The sequence below is a fragment of the Nyctereutes procyonoides genome, unplaced genomic scaffold (assembly GCF_905146905.1).
Source record: "Nyctereutes procyonoides isolate TBG_1078 unplaced genomic scaffold, NYPRO_anot_genome, whole genome shotgun sequence".
NCBI lineage: Eukaryota > Metazoa > Chordata > Mammalia > Carnivora > Canidae > Nyctereutes > Nyctereutes procyonoides.
Genome location: NW_026575139.1, coordinates 27,916,390 through 27,930,876, shown reverse-complemented (window position 1 = coordinate 27,930,876; position 14,487 = coordinate 27,916,390). Strand labels below are relative to the sequence as shown.

The following is a 14,487-nucleotide window of genomic DNA, read 5'->3' as shown; positions in this document are numbered from 1 at the left end:
AACATTAGACATGGTGGAAAAATTCACTGAAGATAGTATTTTATGGATTTTATTAGTAGCTTTTTCAGCAGATGAGACTGTATTTTCAGCATACTTAACTCAGCAGGCATAATTGATAATCATAATTAATGTTAAAAACTGAATTATAAGTATATAATTTAGAACCTAGTTGGAAAAATTTGGGTGGTTTTCTTTCTTATTTATAGACTTCTGTGCAAAATAAAAAAGGTTCAAGTGATGTAAGTGACAGATAAGTTTTGAAGTTAACACTTGAAAAAGGCAATTACTATCTAAGAATTTCTCAAGTCTTCAGTGTAACCTGTTACTTTTTTTTTTTTAAACCACATCTTAAAGGTTAATTTCCTTCTCAGTAGTCTTTTAGTGGACTCATTTTTTTGCAGTTGATTTCCTCCTATATTCTGAATTAAGTTGCAGTTACACTTAATAAAATAAGCTGTGCTTAGTGCCCAGATAAGTCACTTGGGAGACTGAATTCAGGTAGCCTTAAAGTTCTATATCTTATAAGCTTTTCCTATGAAACTTGACAATCCCTTCACAGTTTTTATGTTAATCTCAGCATCCTCTTATAAATTAAGACTAATAAATTGATATGATGATGCCTGTATTGTTGATAATTAAATTCTTTAATACGTAGCTCATCTCATAGGAAATGTTCTAGATAAGGTCTGGTAAAGCAGGAAAATTTATGTGGTTTTTTCTTTTTCCTGTGTATGAAATTAGCTGTGGTCAGTGGTGAGGATATGCTTTGAAAAAGTATATAAAAAATTACATAAAATGCTCATGTAAAAAATAAACTGGTATAGACAAGAAATAAGGACAAATTTGTATCTATGTTTAAAATATAAAATATGTAAATATCATAGGTGATAGTCTTTTGATGAATTTAAGACTTCTTAATTTCATTAATGCATTAGAGGTTTAAAAAGTAATGTGTGAGTTGATTTTTCTAAGGTTTTCTTTTGTTTCATTGCTATGCAAGGATTGACAAAGAAGGTATTCTTTGAGATAATCTGCTTTACTACAGAATTTATTAACTTGAAAATGTGGTCAGCTCTAGAGAAAGTCTTAAATCTGGCTATACCCTATTGCCCTTTTTATTAAGCGGTTTATAACAGCTATGCATTATTAAGCAGAAAAATGATTTGGAGGCTTTTAAATTTTTTACTTTAAAAAACAGAGGCTTAGATGATACTTTCAGTGATTTTTATTAGAGTTAGTCTTGGTGTTTAGAAAAGGTTATATATATTTATGTACTAGTCTTAGCATTTTGTGCTACATTATAGGCACTTTTCCTTGTTACTATAAATACAGTTATGAGGGTATAAGGGATCTGATTCTATACTTCAATGCCCTGTGTTATGGCAGATCATTTTCATTTATCTAAACAAAGAGTCTTTTTGTAGCAACCTTGACCTTGTCCTTTATTGTTCTTCATTGTTATTTTTAAGTACAAAAAAAAATACTGAATTCTATTTTATTTTTTGGGGGGAAGAGTGCAACACAAAGTATATATAAATGAAGGTAAATGTTTATTTTTATTGAAGCAGTAAAAATCCTTTATTATAGCTAAAAGGAAGAAGTGTTAATAAGTTTGGGGATATATTCTTCCTTTTGATAAAGTTAGAATGTGCTTTTCCCATTCTTAGGAATATAAGTTTAGAAATAGAAAATATAATGAAAGTGAAGTCATCTGTAATTTCATTACTTAGAGATATTCGCTTTGAAATTTTTAATTTTTTCCTTCCTGTCTTTTTTAATGCATACAATTATATATTTTTCTGAAACGTACTTGGGATCATGATGTGTGACTTTTGTGCTACTGTATGAGTTTTGTATCTTGCTTTTTTCACTTAGCATGTGTGTAATTTACCCATGTTATTAACTGTTCTTTAATTTGTCTGTGACAGCAAAATATTTTCTCTCTTAAATCTCCATGAAAGGCAGTGTAGCATAATAGACTCCAGAGTCAGACTTCATGGATTCCAATCTACACTCTGCTGCTTACTAGCTGTGTGACCTTTTTCAAGTTATTTTCTCTCCCTGTGTATCAGTTTCCTCATTTATCAAAGGGTCAGTAGAGGTTTATGGTGAGGATTATATCTATTAAAATGTGCAAAGCAATTAGAACAGTGCCTGGCAATAATAAGTCAATTACATAAATAATCATTGCTATCATTATTATTAACATTATTTAATCATAATATATGCTTTAGGCATTTTGTAGAAGATAACTGGGTCTGGTTGAGATATCCAGTTTGTTTTTTGCTTGTCCATGTTGTGAAGAACTCACTAAAGTACTAGACTAGATTATCTACTTTTGAATATTAACATTTTTAAGATTCTAAGTTAAACCTGATTAATATATGCATTAACTGAAATCTAGGTTGGATTTTTCAGTAGAGGACACCATCCCCCTAGCCCCTCACCAGTCACTTACTGAAATAAAAGAGAAGTTTGCATGTCTCTCAAACAGTTTAATGGGAGCTATCCCTAGCAGATGGATTGGTTCTGTTATCTTCCTACTGGTCCATGGTAACTGTTCTAGTTATTGACTTTATTTGAAAAACAGGAAGGGAGGTATTGCTAAAAAAATGTAAGAACAGTTAGCCTGTATCTTTCACATTGTGACTTGAGACATGTGCCTGTCACTTTCTCCCACCTCCTGTGGGCCTATACATAGTCATACGGCAACTTCTAGCTGCAGGACAAGCTAGCTAGCAAATGTCCCTAACTAGGTGAACATAAGCCCAGCTGAGATTCAGTGAGGAGAAGGTCATATGACAAGGAAGAGGAAAGGATGAATACTGGAGGTCAGTCATCAGTCTTTGCCACAATAAGCACTTCAAATCAGTAAGATAAAGATTAATAACTAGAAAAGTTGAGAGTTTAAAAAATAAAATGGTTTGCAATCATAGGGAAATAAATAGTTCCACTTTACTCAATTTTTTAAATTGCAAATTAAAAACAAGGTTGAGATATTTTTTTCTTTGAATGTGTAGTATGTCTATTATTGGAAAAGGCCTGAAGATTAAATGTTTTTGGAGGGCAGTTTAGAACTATAGACTAAAAATGCTGACAGCTGTTAATCTACATATTTTACAAACTGGCAAAGATATATGTACATGGATATTCATTGTAGCATTGCTTGTAATTTTGAAAACCTTTAAGCAATCTAAATGTCTATTATTAGAGAACTCCTAAAAGAAATATTACATAAACATAGTATAATACTTAGAACTTGCTGCATCTTTATTATTGATATGAAAAGTTAAGCTAGTTAATAAACAAAAGAAGTAAATTTTAGAAAGTCTATATGAGGAGAGGGGTCCACTTGTCTTAGAAAAAACATACACAAAAATTATTCATGAGAACACAGTGGCTATCTCTAAGGAGTGGGGAACTTTTTCATTTTATATACTACTTTGAATCTGATGACATACAGTATTTTTAGAAATGAAATGCATAAACAAAAGAACAAATATCACTCTCCAAAATCTTGATTTATATTTTGTAGGAATTCCATGTATTGTCTCATACTCTTCCATCTACTTAGACTTTTACCTGACCAGTCTTTTTTTCTTTGTTTTTAAATCAATTTTATTGATACATAATTTAAGTGTGATAAATTGCATCCATTTAACATCTACAATTGATGAGTTGTAACAGATGTGCACATCTGTGAAATACTACAATGGACATACATTTCTATCATCTTCAAAAGATTCTTTGTTGCCTCTATTGTAATCCATCCCTCCTCCACCCCTGCCACAGGCAGCCGCTGCATTCTTTGTCATTATTGTTTTCCCTGTTTTAGGAGTTCATATAAATGCAGTTGTAACATGGCCTTTTGCACCTGATGTGATACTTTTGAGTTCATCATGTTGCATGAGTTAGTTTATGAGTTAGTTTATTCTTTTTTGGGCTGAGTATTATTCCATTGTATAAGCATATGTATATTGTATATCCATTCATCTGATAGGCGTTTGTGTTGTTTCCAGATTTGGGCCATTGTTAATAAAACTTAACTGTCTTCAGAAGTGGTTTTACATTCTCACCAGCAGTGTATATGAATTGTGCTTGTTCCCATTCTTGACCCCGTTTGTTATTGTTGGCCTTTAAAGTTTTGGACCCAGTGATTTTTTTATCTTAATTGTAGTTTAAATTTGCATTTCTCTTAGGACTAAGGAAGATGAGCATCTTTTGATGTGTTAACTGGTTATACATATATCTTCTTTGTGAAATGTGTCCAAATATTTTGTTCACTTTTAAAATTGGGTTGTTTTATTATTGAAGTGTCAGGTTTTTTGATATTTTAGATGTAACTAATTTGTCAGATACAAATTACAAATATTTTCTTCCTTTCTGTAGCTTGCCTTTTTGTTTACCTGATTATTTGTAATGTCATCAGTATTTTTTTGTGTTGTAGATTTTACCAAGATAAGAAGGATATTCCTTTGAAAAAAAATGTGAGCAGATGATGAAATCATAGCAGAATATGAACTTATCCATTCACTTTTGGAAGGTTCACCTGATCTGGGGATTAGGCAGTGAGAATGGAGACTTAAAGAACTGAGACTTGTGGTGTTAAGTCAGAATTAGAAGACAATGGCCATGTCAGTAAAACATATCAGTATATAAATCTACTTTACTGTTGCCAAGTGATAGAGACCTCAAAAACTCTCTTCTAAACCATTAGCCTCTTTCTTCTCATACCTGCTCTTTTCCTTATTCTTCTGTTTGAAGAACCTAGCATAGTGTTGAACATCCCAGGAAGAAAGACTGATTCTCAGTATTTAAACTTTTAATTACAAGTAGCATAGTGATTTGATTACCATTGTAGTACAGTAGTTAAAGAGTTTTTAGAAGCCTACAGCTTTTTGTCCAGGACAGGGGTTAGCAATGGCCCATGGGGTAAATCCATTCAGCTTGATGCTTATTTTTATAAATGAAGTAAAATAAACATATGTTATGTGTGTTCTGTGGCTGCTTTCATGTTACAGTGGCAGTCATATTATTGCATCTGACCGTCTGGCCCACAAAGCCTAAAGTATTTCTTTTCTGGACTTCTATAGATTAAGTTTGCTAACCCCTGGTCTATGGAGGAACGAGTCCATTAACCTATAAGCAGAAATAAAATGAGCTATTTCTGTCAAAGTGAAAACTCATGTTTCCTCGGAGACTCCTAGGTACCGTTCATGAAGATAAGGATGGTGCTATCCAGGAAACTGGAACTAGTCTTAAAGGTCTTGTCTCTTAAAAATATAGTAATATATTCATTGAAAGAGCATTGTGAACACAATACGCCTCACATCAGAAATAAGCACTTTTTGTGGAATACTTAAGTTAGTCATGTAGATGTGTGTGGTCCTCTAACAACCTTCTAAAAAGCACTATATAAAGCTGCCTCCCTTGTGTCTGGCTTTGCTCTTATAGCAACTTCTAAGAGTTACTATTAGAAAAAAGAGAGATAGTTTAATAGCATACCAGGATTAGGCTTAGAGGATGCAGAATTAACAGAGGTGAGAAAGAAGGTCCAAAGAAAGAAATCAAGAAATGTAAGAAGCCTCCTTTGTTGTTGGTACTGGAAGGATTAGAAAAATCCTGCAGATGATTTGTCCTAGTCACTACCTCTTTCCAAGGGATATAAATGAGAGAAGTAACATCAACAGTGCAATAGGGGTTTCCTAGCTGAGTGAGCAATCTTCATACAGTTTGTGCCAGGTAGTAAGGAATTTTATTGAAAGGATGAGTTAGAGAATCCCCTTGATTTCTCATGCTTTTTATCAGTGTCATGCCAGTGTTTGAGTTTGTCTGCTGCACCATTCATGATTTCAGGGAAGTGTTTCGAGTGTCCTTTTCTTTAAATCAGTATCTAATTTTACTCATCTTCCTGTTGTTCATCATTTATTTATTGACTTAATGGTTGTTTGAAATTCTCCTACCTAAAAAAAATGGTTTTGTGCAATGAAATCTAATTTTTTTAGGCATTAGCAATCTATTGAACATTCAAAACCAAGAAATACCAGATACCTTACCTTTTTTTTCTTTATCTGTAGAGGTGCTGTCTTGTGGCCAATACCATTAAGCCTGAAATTCCAGCCTCCAGTCTTGTTTATTTTGTCAGAAAGTAATTGTTTTCTTTTAAAATCATGACAGAGCCGTTCTGTCAGATATAATTAATTATGACCTGGGAGTTGACTATGATGAGATAACTTAGTTTTTAATCCTAATTCATGTGAGAAAGACACATTTCATTGATATTCTCCTCAATTTATATTACTTGTAGTACAGTAGTTAAAGAGGTTTTAGAAGCCTAAGGCTTTTGGTCCAGGACAGGGGTTAACAATGGCCCATTGATTTTTTGAAAAAAATCAATACTTAGTCTTTTTCTTAATAGGGAGTAAAATAAAAATAGGATTATTAATTAAAGCCACATTTTACTTTGCACCTCAAGGAGAACTACCTTATGGTTTTAATCCTAAATGAAATATATATAAAATTGTTATGTATGCTAAGGATATTTGTACAAATTTAGGATATTCTTAATCCTTTCTTAATCTTTTTAAACCAATAATAATATATGCTTCTTTATGTTTTGGTCATTTTTTAAGATGCTTTTAGTAGATAATTATACCTTAAAACATTACTAAGTTTTTCACTGAAACCTTAGGCTCTTTTTAGAGTAATTTTTTCCTGAGTTGTTGATCCTCTGAATAAAATTTGCTGCTTTTGAAGTAGTACTGGTTGCCAAGCCCAAAGATATAAGGGGAGACAGAGAATCTGTTCTTTTGGTGGACTTACATTAGGAATATTATAGCATGAAGCCTTTATTAGCTTATTCTGACCTGAACATGTTCTTAAAGTTTGTAAGTAGACAGAAGCTTCTTAATAAAAAAAAAAAAGCACTGTTGAAGTCATTGCACATTTGTTAAAATTATAGCCACCTTTTTCATATATATATATATTTAATTTTATTATTTTTAAAAAGATTTTATTTATTTATTCATGAGAGACACACACAGAGAGAGGCAGAGACATAGGCAGAGGGAGAAAGAAGCAGGCTTCAGCAGGGAGCCCTACGTTGGACTCGATCCCAGGTCTCCAGGATCAGGCCCTGGGCTGAAGGTGGTGCTAAACTGCTGAACCACCTAGGCTGCCCTCATAGATATACTTTATGCTTTGTTTAAATTTCTAAAATTTACAACTTTTTAGTCATTGGTTTGTAAAGCATTCATGGTTCTAGATTTACATAGTAATAAAACTACTCAGTTTCTCTAGCTTTCTTTGTCTAAAAAGCTTTTTGGAGGGCATACTTTATTATGTTTCATTTATTTAAAATGCAACTATGTTTCCTATGAGATATGTATACATAAGAGATAATATAGTTGTATAATGACTTAATGTTCTTTTAGTGTTTCATTTGAAAATTACAAAGAATAATATCTCTAGTCCATTTCAGTTGCATATAAATATTTATTATATTCATTATTCCCCAAACAGGACTTCTATTATTAAAAATCTGATACAGGGATCCCTGGGTAGCGCAGCGGTTTGGCGCCTGCCTTTGGCCCAGGGCGCGATCTTGGAGACCCGAGATCGAATCCCACGTCGGGCTCCCGGTGCATGGAGCCTGCTTCTCCCTCTGCCTGTGTCTCTGCCTCTCTCTCTCTCTGTGTGTGACTATCATAAATAAATAAAAAATTAAAAAAAAAATCTGATACAATGTTTAATTACTTAATATATTTCAATAATTTAAATTCTATTGAATATAGTATTATTTCTAAAAATACACACAAATTAGGTGATATAAACACTTATATTTATCCATTCAGTTCTTACTGGATTTCACACATGGTAGCCAAGCCCTCCCAGCTCTTTGTTACTCTGTGATTTAGCCATTTACATGGGTTTATAATTCTGCATTTATGCAATCTGTGATTTTGATCAGATGTTTCTGTTTTCTATTAATATGAGCTAATTATAGTAGTACAGCTGATATTTCATTTTCCATTGTAACTGAGGAAAGAGTACAGCATAAAAAAATCACAATTTAAAAATAATTTTGAAATCTTGGCCAAGCCAGTATTTTTAATATTTTTCTTCACTAAAAATTTCAGCAATCACCTTATCACTTCAAAAGTTTCTCAATAATACACTTAAGAAGAAGCCAAACAGACAGCTATTATTATTTCATTTTAGTCCATGAATCTGGTTTGTTTAGAGGTGCTAAGAGCGAATGATTCATGACTAAAAAGATGAGGGTGGCATATGGGGGTGGTAAAAAGCAGAGTTTTAGATAATCCACTTGCTGAATAATCCTGAAAAACAGCAAATGAAGAAAACATTTCACAGAATGCTTTTTTCCTCAATTTGTCACAGGAGTATATTATTCTGATTTGTAAAAAATGCTACTACAGAAAACATAATAAAATGTTTGCATATTTTGACCCATAGAAAGTACTCAATCTTATTTAGTACTTTATAGATTCTAATCCTTTTAAAGAATGAAATTATTATTGAAATGTATTGCTATCCCTTAGTTACAGGATTAGTATATTATGGGGTCTATTATTGTTATTTTTCAAGGATTTCATTTAAATAAGTCTTTATTGTATACTGTGTTTGCATTGTAGTCATCTAAGGGAGATCTTTTAGCCTGGACATCCTGTTGGAATTGCCTTTAAGATTCATCATGTTTATAACATCAATAAAAAAATAATCAAAAGCAGCCTGAACTAGTCCTGGATGGTTGCAGTTATATACCTCATCTCATTGCCCTACTGGAAACTTATATTCATTTATTTATGCTCCTTACCACTGATGATCTCCCATGGGTTGTTAAAGTGAAGAACTCATTGCAATCTCCAGATTTTTAAAATTTCCCTATCAGAAATCATTTTATCTTGCAGAGTTCATTTTAAGAGTTTTTAAAGTCTATATTCCTTTGCAACCAATGTAATTTCTAAACTTTTTTTCAGTTTTGTAGAGATATTTGGCTACAGCAAATGATATCCCTAAATTTTTTTCATAAAGTTCTTATAGGCTCATGCAACTAGTAATGTTCATTAAATACTGTGATTTAATTATCACCAAATTTATTATACTTCATTCATAGAACTTCCCTAGATCTATTTTGACACTTCATTTTTTTCTTAGAAAACTAAGCATGATGACTATTAAGGAGGGCACTTGATGAGCATTAGGTGTTGTATATAAGTGATGGCTCACTAAATTCTGCACCTGAAACTAATATTACACTGTGTTAGCTAAACAAGACAAAAATAAAAAATAAAACAACAAAAAAACCCCCCAAAACTCTGAAGGTAATCTCAGAAATTTGTTGTCTTGCAGTTTGAGCTATCTTAAAACTTAAATAGCTTTTCAAATGGCCACACACCAGTTGCAAAGTGGTCAGGTGCCTTTAAACATTAAATTAATTCATGTGATTACTTCAACTGAGAATGTCCTGGGAGGGGAAAAGAGGAGACTGGATTGCAAAGCTGACTTAAATCCCTTACTGTTAAAACCTGATTATGTATGTTGACATTTTGTCCTGCTGTTCAGCATTCCTTTTCAGTTCACATCATGCTGAATTACAGGCAGATCATTGTCTTAAAAATATTTTGGAGAAAGTTTATAGTACATTTTCTTAAATTGTAACGAGTTTGAAATGTAATGTTTCCAGATGGAAGAATTCTGAGTATTCTAATGGCTTTTTAAAAAAATCATTTATTTGCTAGGTAAGTTCTCTTCTACGCTTTATGAGACTGGTGGCTGTGATATGTCACTTGTGAATTTTGAACCAGCTGCAAGAAGAGCATCCAATATCTGGTATGTGTGAAGTCATATTAGGAGACATATATTTGCCATGTTTAAGGCTTTTAGGCCTTGAAATGGAAAAGTTATTTTGAAAACATTTGTTCATGTTGGCTTAAATAATTTGTCTCTGTGCATTTGTCTCCAAAGGTTTAGGGTAGGACTTACTGCTCTGGAAAAAAGAAAGCATTATTCTTAAAACAAAAGCTGTTCTGTATTTTAGATAATTAACTTAAAATTCCCTGTAGATTTTATAGTGGGGGTGGTGGTTTCCCACAATTTCAAATTTAACTGTAAATTTTGTGCTACACACACACACTGCATGAGCAATAAAAAAGCTTATTTTAGAAAAGCTTATTAGAAAAATAATTATACAACTAAGTTCAAACGCATCAGTTCTCTTTGTGTAATTTAAAAGTTTTATTTCTATGTATGTAAGGTTTTGGTCAAGTATCTTTTTACATAATCATTCTTATTTTGTTTTAAAATCTGTTTACTAGCTATAAGAAGAATTTCTTAAAATATGGGTCATATGTTACATTTAGTTTCTTTCTCTCCTTCCCTTATGAGGAAATGGCACTATAAGATAGGAGAAAAGCACGTAAGAAATAGAAATCTGGATCGTGCAGTTACAACTTAGAATTTTAATCTTATTCACCTAATCAAGTTGTTGCCTTGAAATCCTTTATTAAGTGATTAGCTCACTTCTTTTACAGAGATTATTTGATTCCTGTTTTGGGCCTTCTATTTAATAATGAGACATATTTATTTATATGTTATACACCTGTGGGCAGTTCACTTAGTTTTTAAGTTTTTAGGGGCCATTTAAAGTATTAAGATCTTGCAGTCACTTAGCTTGCTGGAAAGATAAAACATGCTGGCTAAGCTTTTTGAGTCCAGTTTCAGAACTGACCCAGTTGAGAATGACCAAATTTGAGTGTTAGGTGATTTCTTAACAGTGGAAACAATAGAAAGATGGAGCAATGGAAACAGTTATGTTTAATATAATTTAAGGTAAGAAGAGTTCCTTACGCCGTAAATGTGGTCAGGTATCAGGTTCAGAATCTAAACTTGACTGTGGAAATGGAATGTTCACATTCTAAGCTGTTGTATTACAGCTTAAATTTGTTGTGGCTCCAGGCAATATGTTAATTGCTTTCTTAAGCACTTCTCTCAAGAACTTTGTGGCAAGGCATACTATTATCCTATGTTACTCATGTGGACACAGATATATAAAGGTTGGAAAACTTGTCCAAGATCTTTTTTAGCTAATGAAGAGATTTGAATGTAGGTACTGTGGCCCCGAGGCTATGCTCTTCATTACATCTGTAGGAAAATGCTATTTTGCATTTTGTAGTACATGGAAAAGTGAAGACAGTATAAATATCATCTAATTGTTAAAAGATTTATTTTTCTTTCTGTTTCTCGACAAGCTATTTATTCCCTAAAGTTTTTTTATTTTATTTTAGTGACACGGATTCTCATGTATCCAGTTCTACCTCAGTTCGATTTTATCCACATGATGTGGTAGGTTTTCCTTTATTTTTATAAAATGATGTGTGTTTGATTAGCTACACAAATCAGAAAAGTTGAAATTATAAAATAATAATTTTGTTGAAAACTATGGCAGAATCACCTTTGCTTTTCCATAGTGGATCTCTTGTAAGTTCTTTGTTAGGAAACAAACATCAAACACCATGAAGTTTCATTAGCTGTGTATGAATCAGTAATTACACTTTTGAGAATATGTAAAAGCCCTTTGTTCACTAGTGTCATAATCTGGTTGTGCCATTTTAAAACTTCACTTTGAAAATTATGACTTTGAATATTATTTGTTAGCTGTAACTCATGTAGCAGTGTATATGGGAAGCTTAATGATGATATCACTGTGTAAAATATATACCATGTGAGACACAGTGGGAATATTTTAAAAAGATGACAGTGCTTTTGTCCTCAAGATGTAAATATTGTATTTAGAACAGACAAAATAAATGAAATTCTTATATGGAACACATAAGAGATACATATAAATAAATGTAGTGCCAAAGGGGTTGATTGTTAGTAGCTTCCTGCAGATGATTGGTTGTGAGCTGGGTTTTAAGACCATAGACATGAGTTGGCACAGAATAATGGTTTTCAACATTTGGCAATGTCTGAAAACACTTTTACCTGTCATAGGGGAATGTTCCGTTACCTAGTGCATCAACAGAAGCCAGAGATACTATAAAATGACCTACAGTGGACAGTACAACCCCAAACAAAGGATTATCTATCTGGCTGAAAACATGTATGTGCCAAGATTGAGCGACCCTGCCATAGAGGATTAGGAAAAAGCTGTTTGGGGAGGTACCTATCAATGCTAAGAGAGAAAATGACTATAGGAAGCAGATTTTCTTTACTATACCCAAGTATGTGTTTGAAAAGCAAAGATTGTCTCTGCTTTTTTACTGGAGTGTATTCCTGGAAATGTCATAGGAAAGCAAAAAATAGGAAAATGATTATTTTTTTGTTTTCTACTGTTGAATGGCATGGGATAGTGAAATCCTGGCTAGGGCTGTGCTAGATAAGGGAAACTTTAGACTCTTTCAGCAGAAGGGGAAACTGGTGAACTGTTGAGTGGATGAATTAAAGCTAAAAGAAATGTAATGTGGTAATTTCCTGTGTAGCCTCTGAGGAGTAGCCTGCCAAAACAAAAGAAGAAAAGCGATGTAAGAGGGTCTTGAAAACAACTGTAATAAGAGACTATAGGAAGAAATGGGAGTTGAAGGCACTAGATCCAATTCAGGAGCTTAGACTTAGCATGATAATGAGGTTCAAGCTTAATGAGAAAAGCCATAAATGTGACAGGAGAAGAGAAGCCACTATTGATTCACAGTAAATGATTTTAATGGATTCACAATCATACAGTGTTAAGATTTCAAATACATTTTCCAATACAACTCTTCCAAAAGAACTATTGATTAATTTGCTTTGTTTACTTCCTATTATCACCTTTTGTAGTTTATGATCATAAAATGTCTATAAGGAGTGTAGAGAATTAAGGGATCTCAGATAATCTGCGAGCTGATTGAATAGCCCCTGAATCATGACTTGATTAAAGATATTTTCAGCCTTTCAGTGCTGACTTTCTTTTAGCTCTCTCTTCCGCAGATTCGATTGAATAGACTATTGACCATCGATACAGATTTATTGGAGCAACAAGACATTGATCTAAGCCCTGACTTGGCAGCTACTTATGGTCCAACAGAAGAAGCTGCTCAAAAGGTTAAACACTATTATCGTTTTTGGATCTTACCCCAGCTATGGATTGGCATTAACTTTGACAGACTCACACTTTTGGCCCTGTTTGATAGGTGAGAATATAGTGTGATATTAAAGATACGTGTAGATTTTGTTTTAAACTTAAAATGTCTCTAATTAACCATTGAGGTTGTTACTTGGTTAACATGTTAGAAAATGTTTTCTGCTTTGGTCCTTTTGAGATAAAATTTAAGTATTTAAGGCTCCCAAACATTTAAAACTTTTTGGTGGGAATTTTAATATGTTTATACAAAAAAATCCTTTTTTTATCATCGATAATCATGGAACTGTACTTAAAAGCCAGAGAATATGAAGTGTTAATAATCATAAGGTTATAGGTAATATAACTCTAAATATAAACGGTATTAGAGGAAACTTGTTTCCCTATTTTGTAGTACTAGTCTTAATAGTTAAGAATATTAGTCCATTAAAACTTGGTGCTTCCTACTGAGAGGAGTAATAAAGATTGTATTTACTCTCCTATCTGAAACAATGAAAAAAGGAGACAAAATGCATTAAACATTTTAGGACATTGGATATAAGACAACAAAGGCATTAATTCCTGAGAGATGGGAAACACATTATAGGAGTCCTACAAGTGCCCCAGCTTACTACCGTAAGAGAGTTCCCAGTTTTCCTTGTTGGCTCCAACACAGGGAGAAGGTACTGAAGTGGAGCCCAGCAGACTTTCTGAGTTGAGGAGATGGAGCTATGAGTCCAGGGAGACCCAGAGCAGATAGGACAGAATATCGGAGAGAGGACTGCTATTCACAGAGAGAACCTCAGAGTTCTGCATTGGGTCTCCACAACTGCTCAGCAGGGTGTACTGATCTATAAATGTATGTAAAGAAACTACTTGAGGTCAGAAATAGATGGACAGAAATGGACAAATAGATGTCCTGACACACAGGTACAGCAATAGTGCCTGTTCCCACCCGTCTGATTGAAGAAGTTCATAATTCATGTTTTATGGTGCATTGTATAGAGTACTCAAGAAAGTCTTGCCTTAAAAGTGGGGAGTAATTAGCCCTAACATGCATACTGCTCCAGACCCACCAAACAAATTATAAAAGCAAGACCTAAAATGATCAAACTGTTTCCAAGTAGCCTAACAAAGTTCAAGAAGATTTATAGAAATCTCAAAATTGTTACTTGGCATCCAGTGAAAGGATTCATGATGACATCTAGCCAAAAACGCCAAGAAGCAGTTAAACATGATTTATGAGGAAAATAATTAATCAATTGAAACTAATCTGTAAATGTCACAGATGTTAGAATTAGCTATCAAAGACATTAAAACAAGTACAATTGTACTCCATATGTTAAAAGAAAGTTAAGTAGGAACATGAA

General features: G+C 33.0%; 1 protein-coding gene across 8 annotated transcripts in view; it reads left to right on the top strand.

Moving 5' to 3' along the window:
- Nucleotides 1-14,487, top strand: part of PCNX1 (pecanex 1) — a 158,603-nt gene that overhangs the window by 77,170 nt on the left and 66,946 nt on the right. For 6 of the 8 annotated variants that reach the window (XM_055303723.1, XM_055303722.1, XM_055303720.1 and 3 more), the window contains 3 exons: nt 9,762-9,852; nt 11,307-11,364; nt 12,973-13,190. In XM_055303723.1, coding sequence (XP_055159698.1) covers nt 9,762-9,852; nt 11,307-11,364; nt 12,973-13,190 — 367 coding nt within the window. The remainder of the gene's footprint in view (nt 1-9,761; nt 9,853-11,306; nt 11,365-12,972; nt 13,191-14,487) is intronic. The other 2 variants (XM_055303721.1, XM_055303725.1) reach the window with 1 other exon arrangement.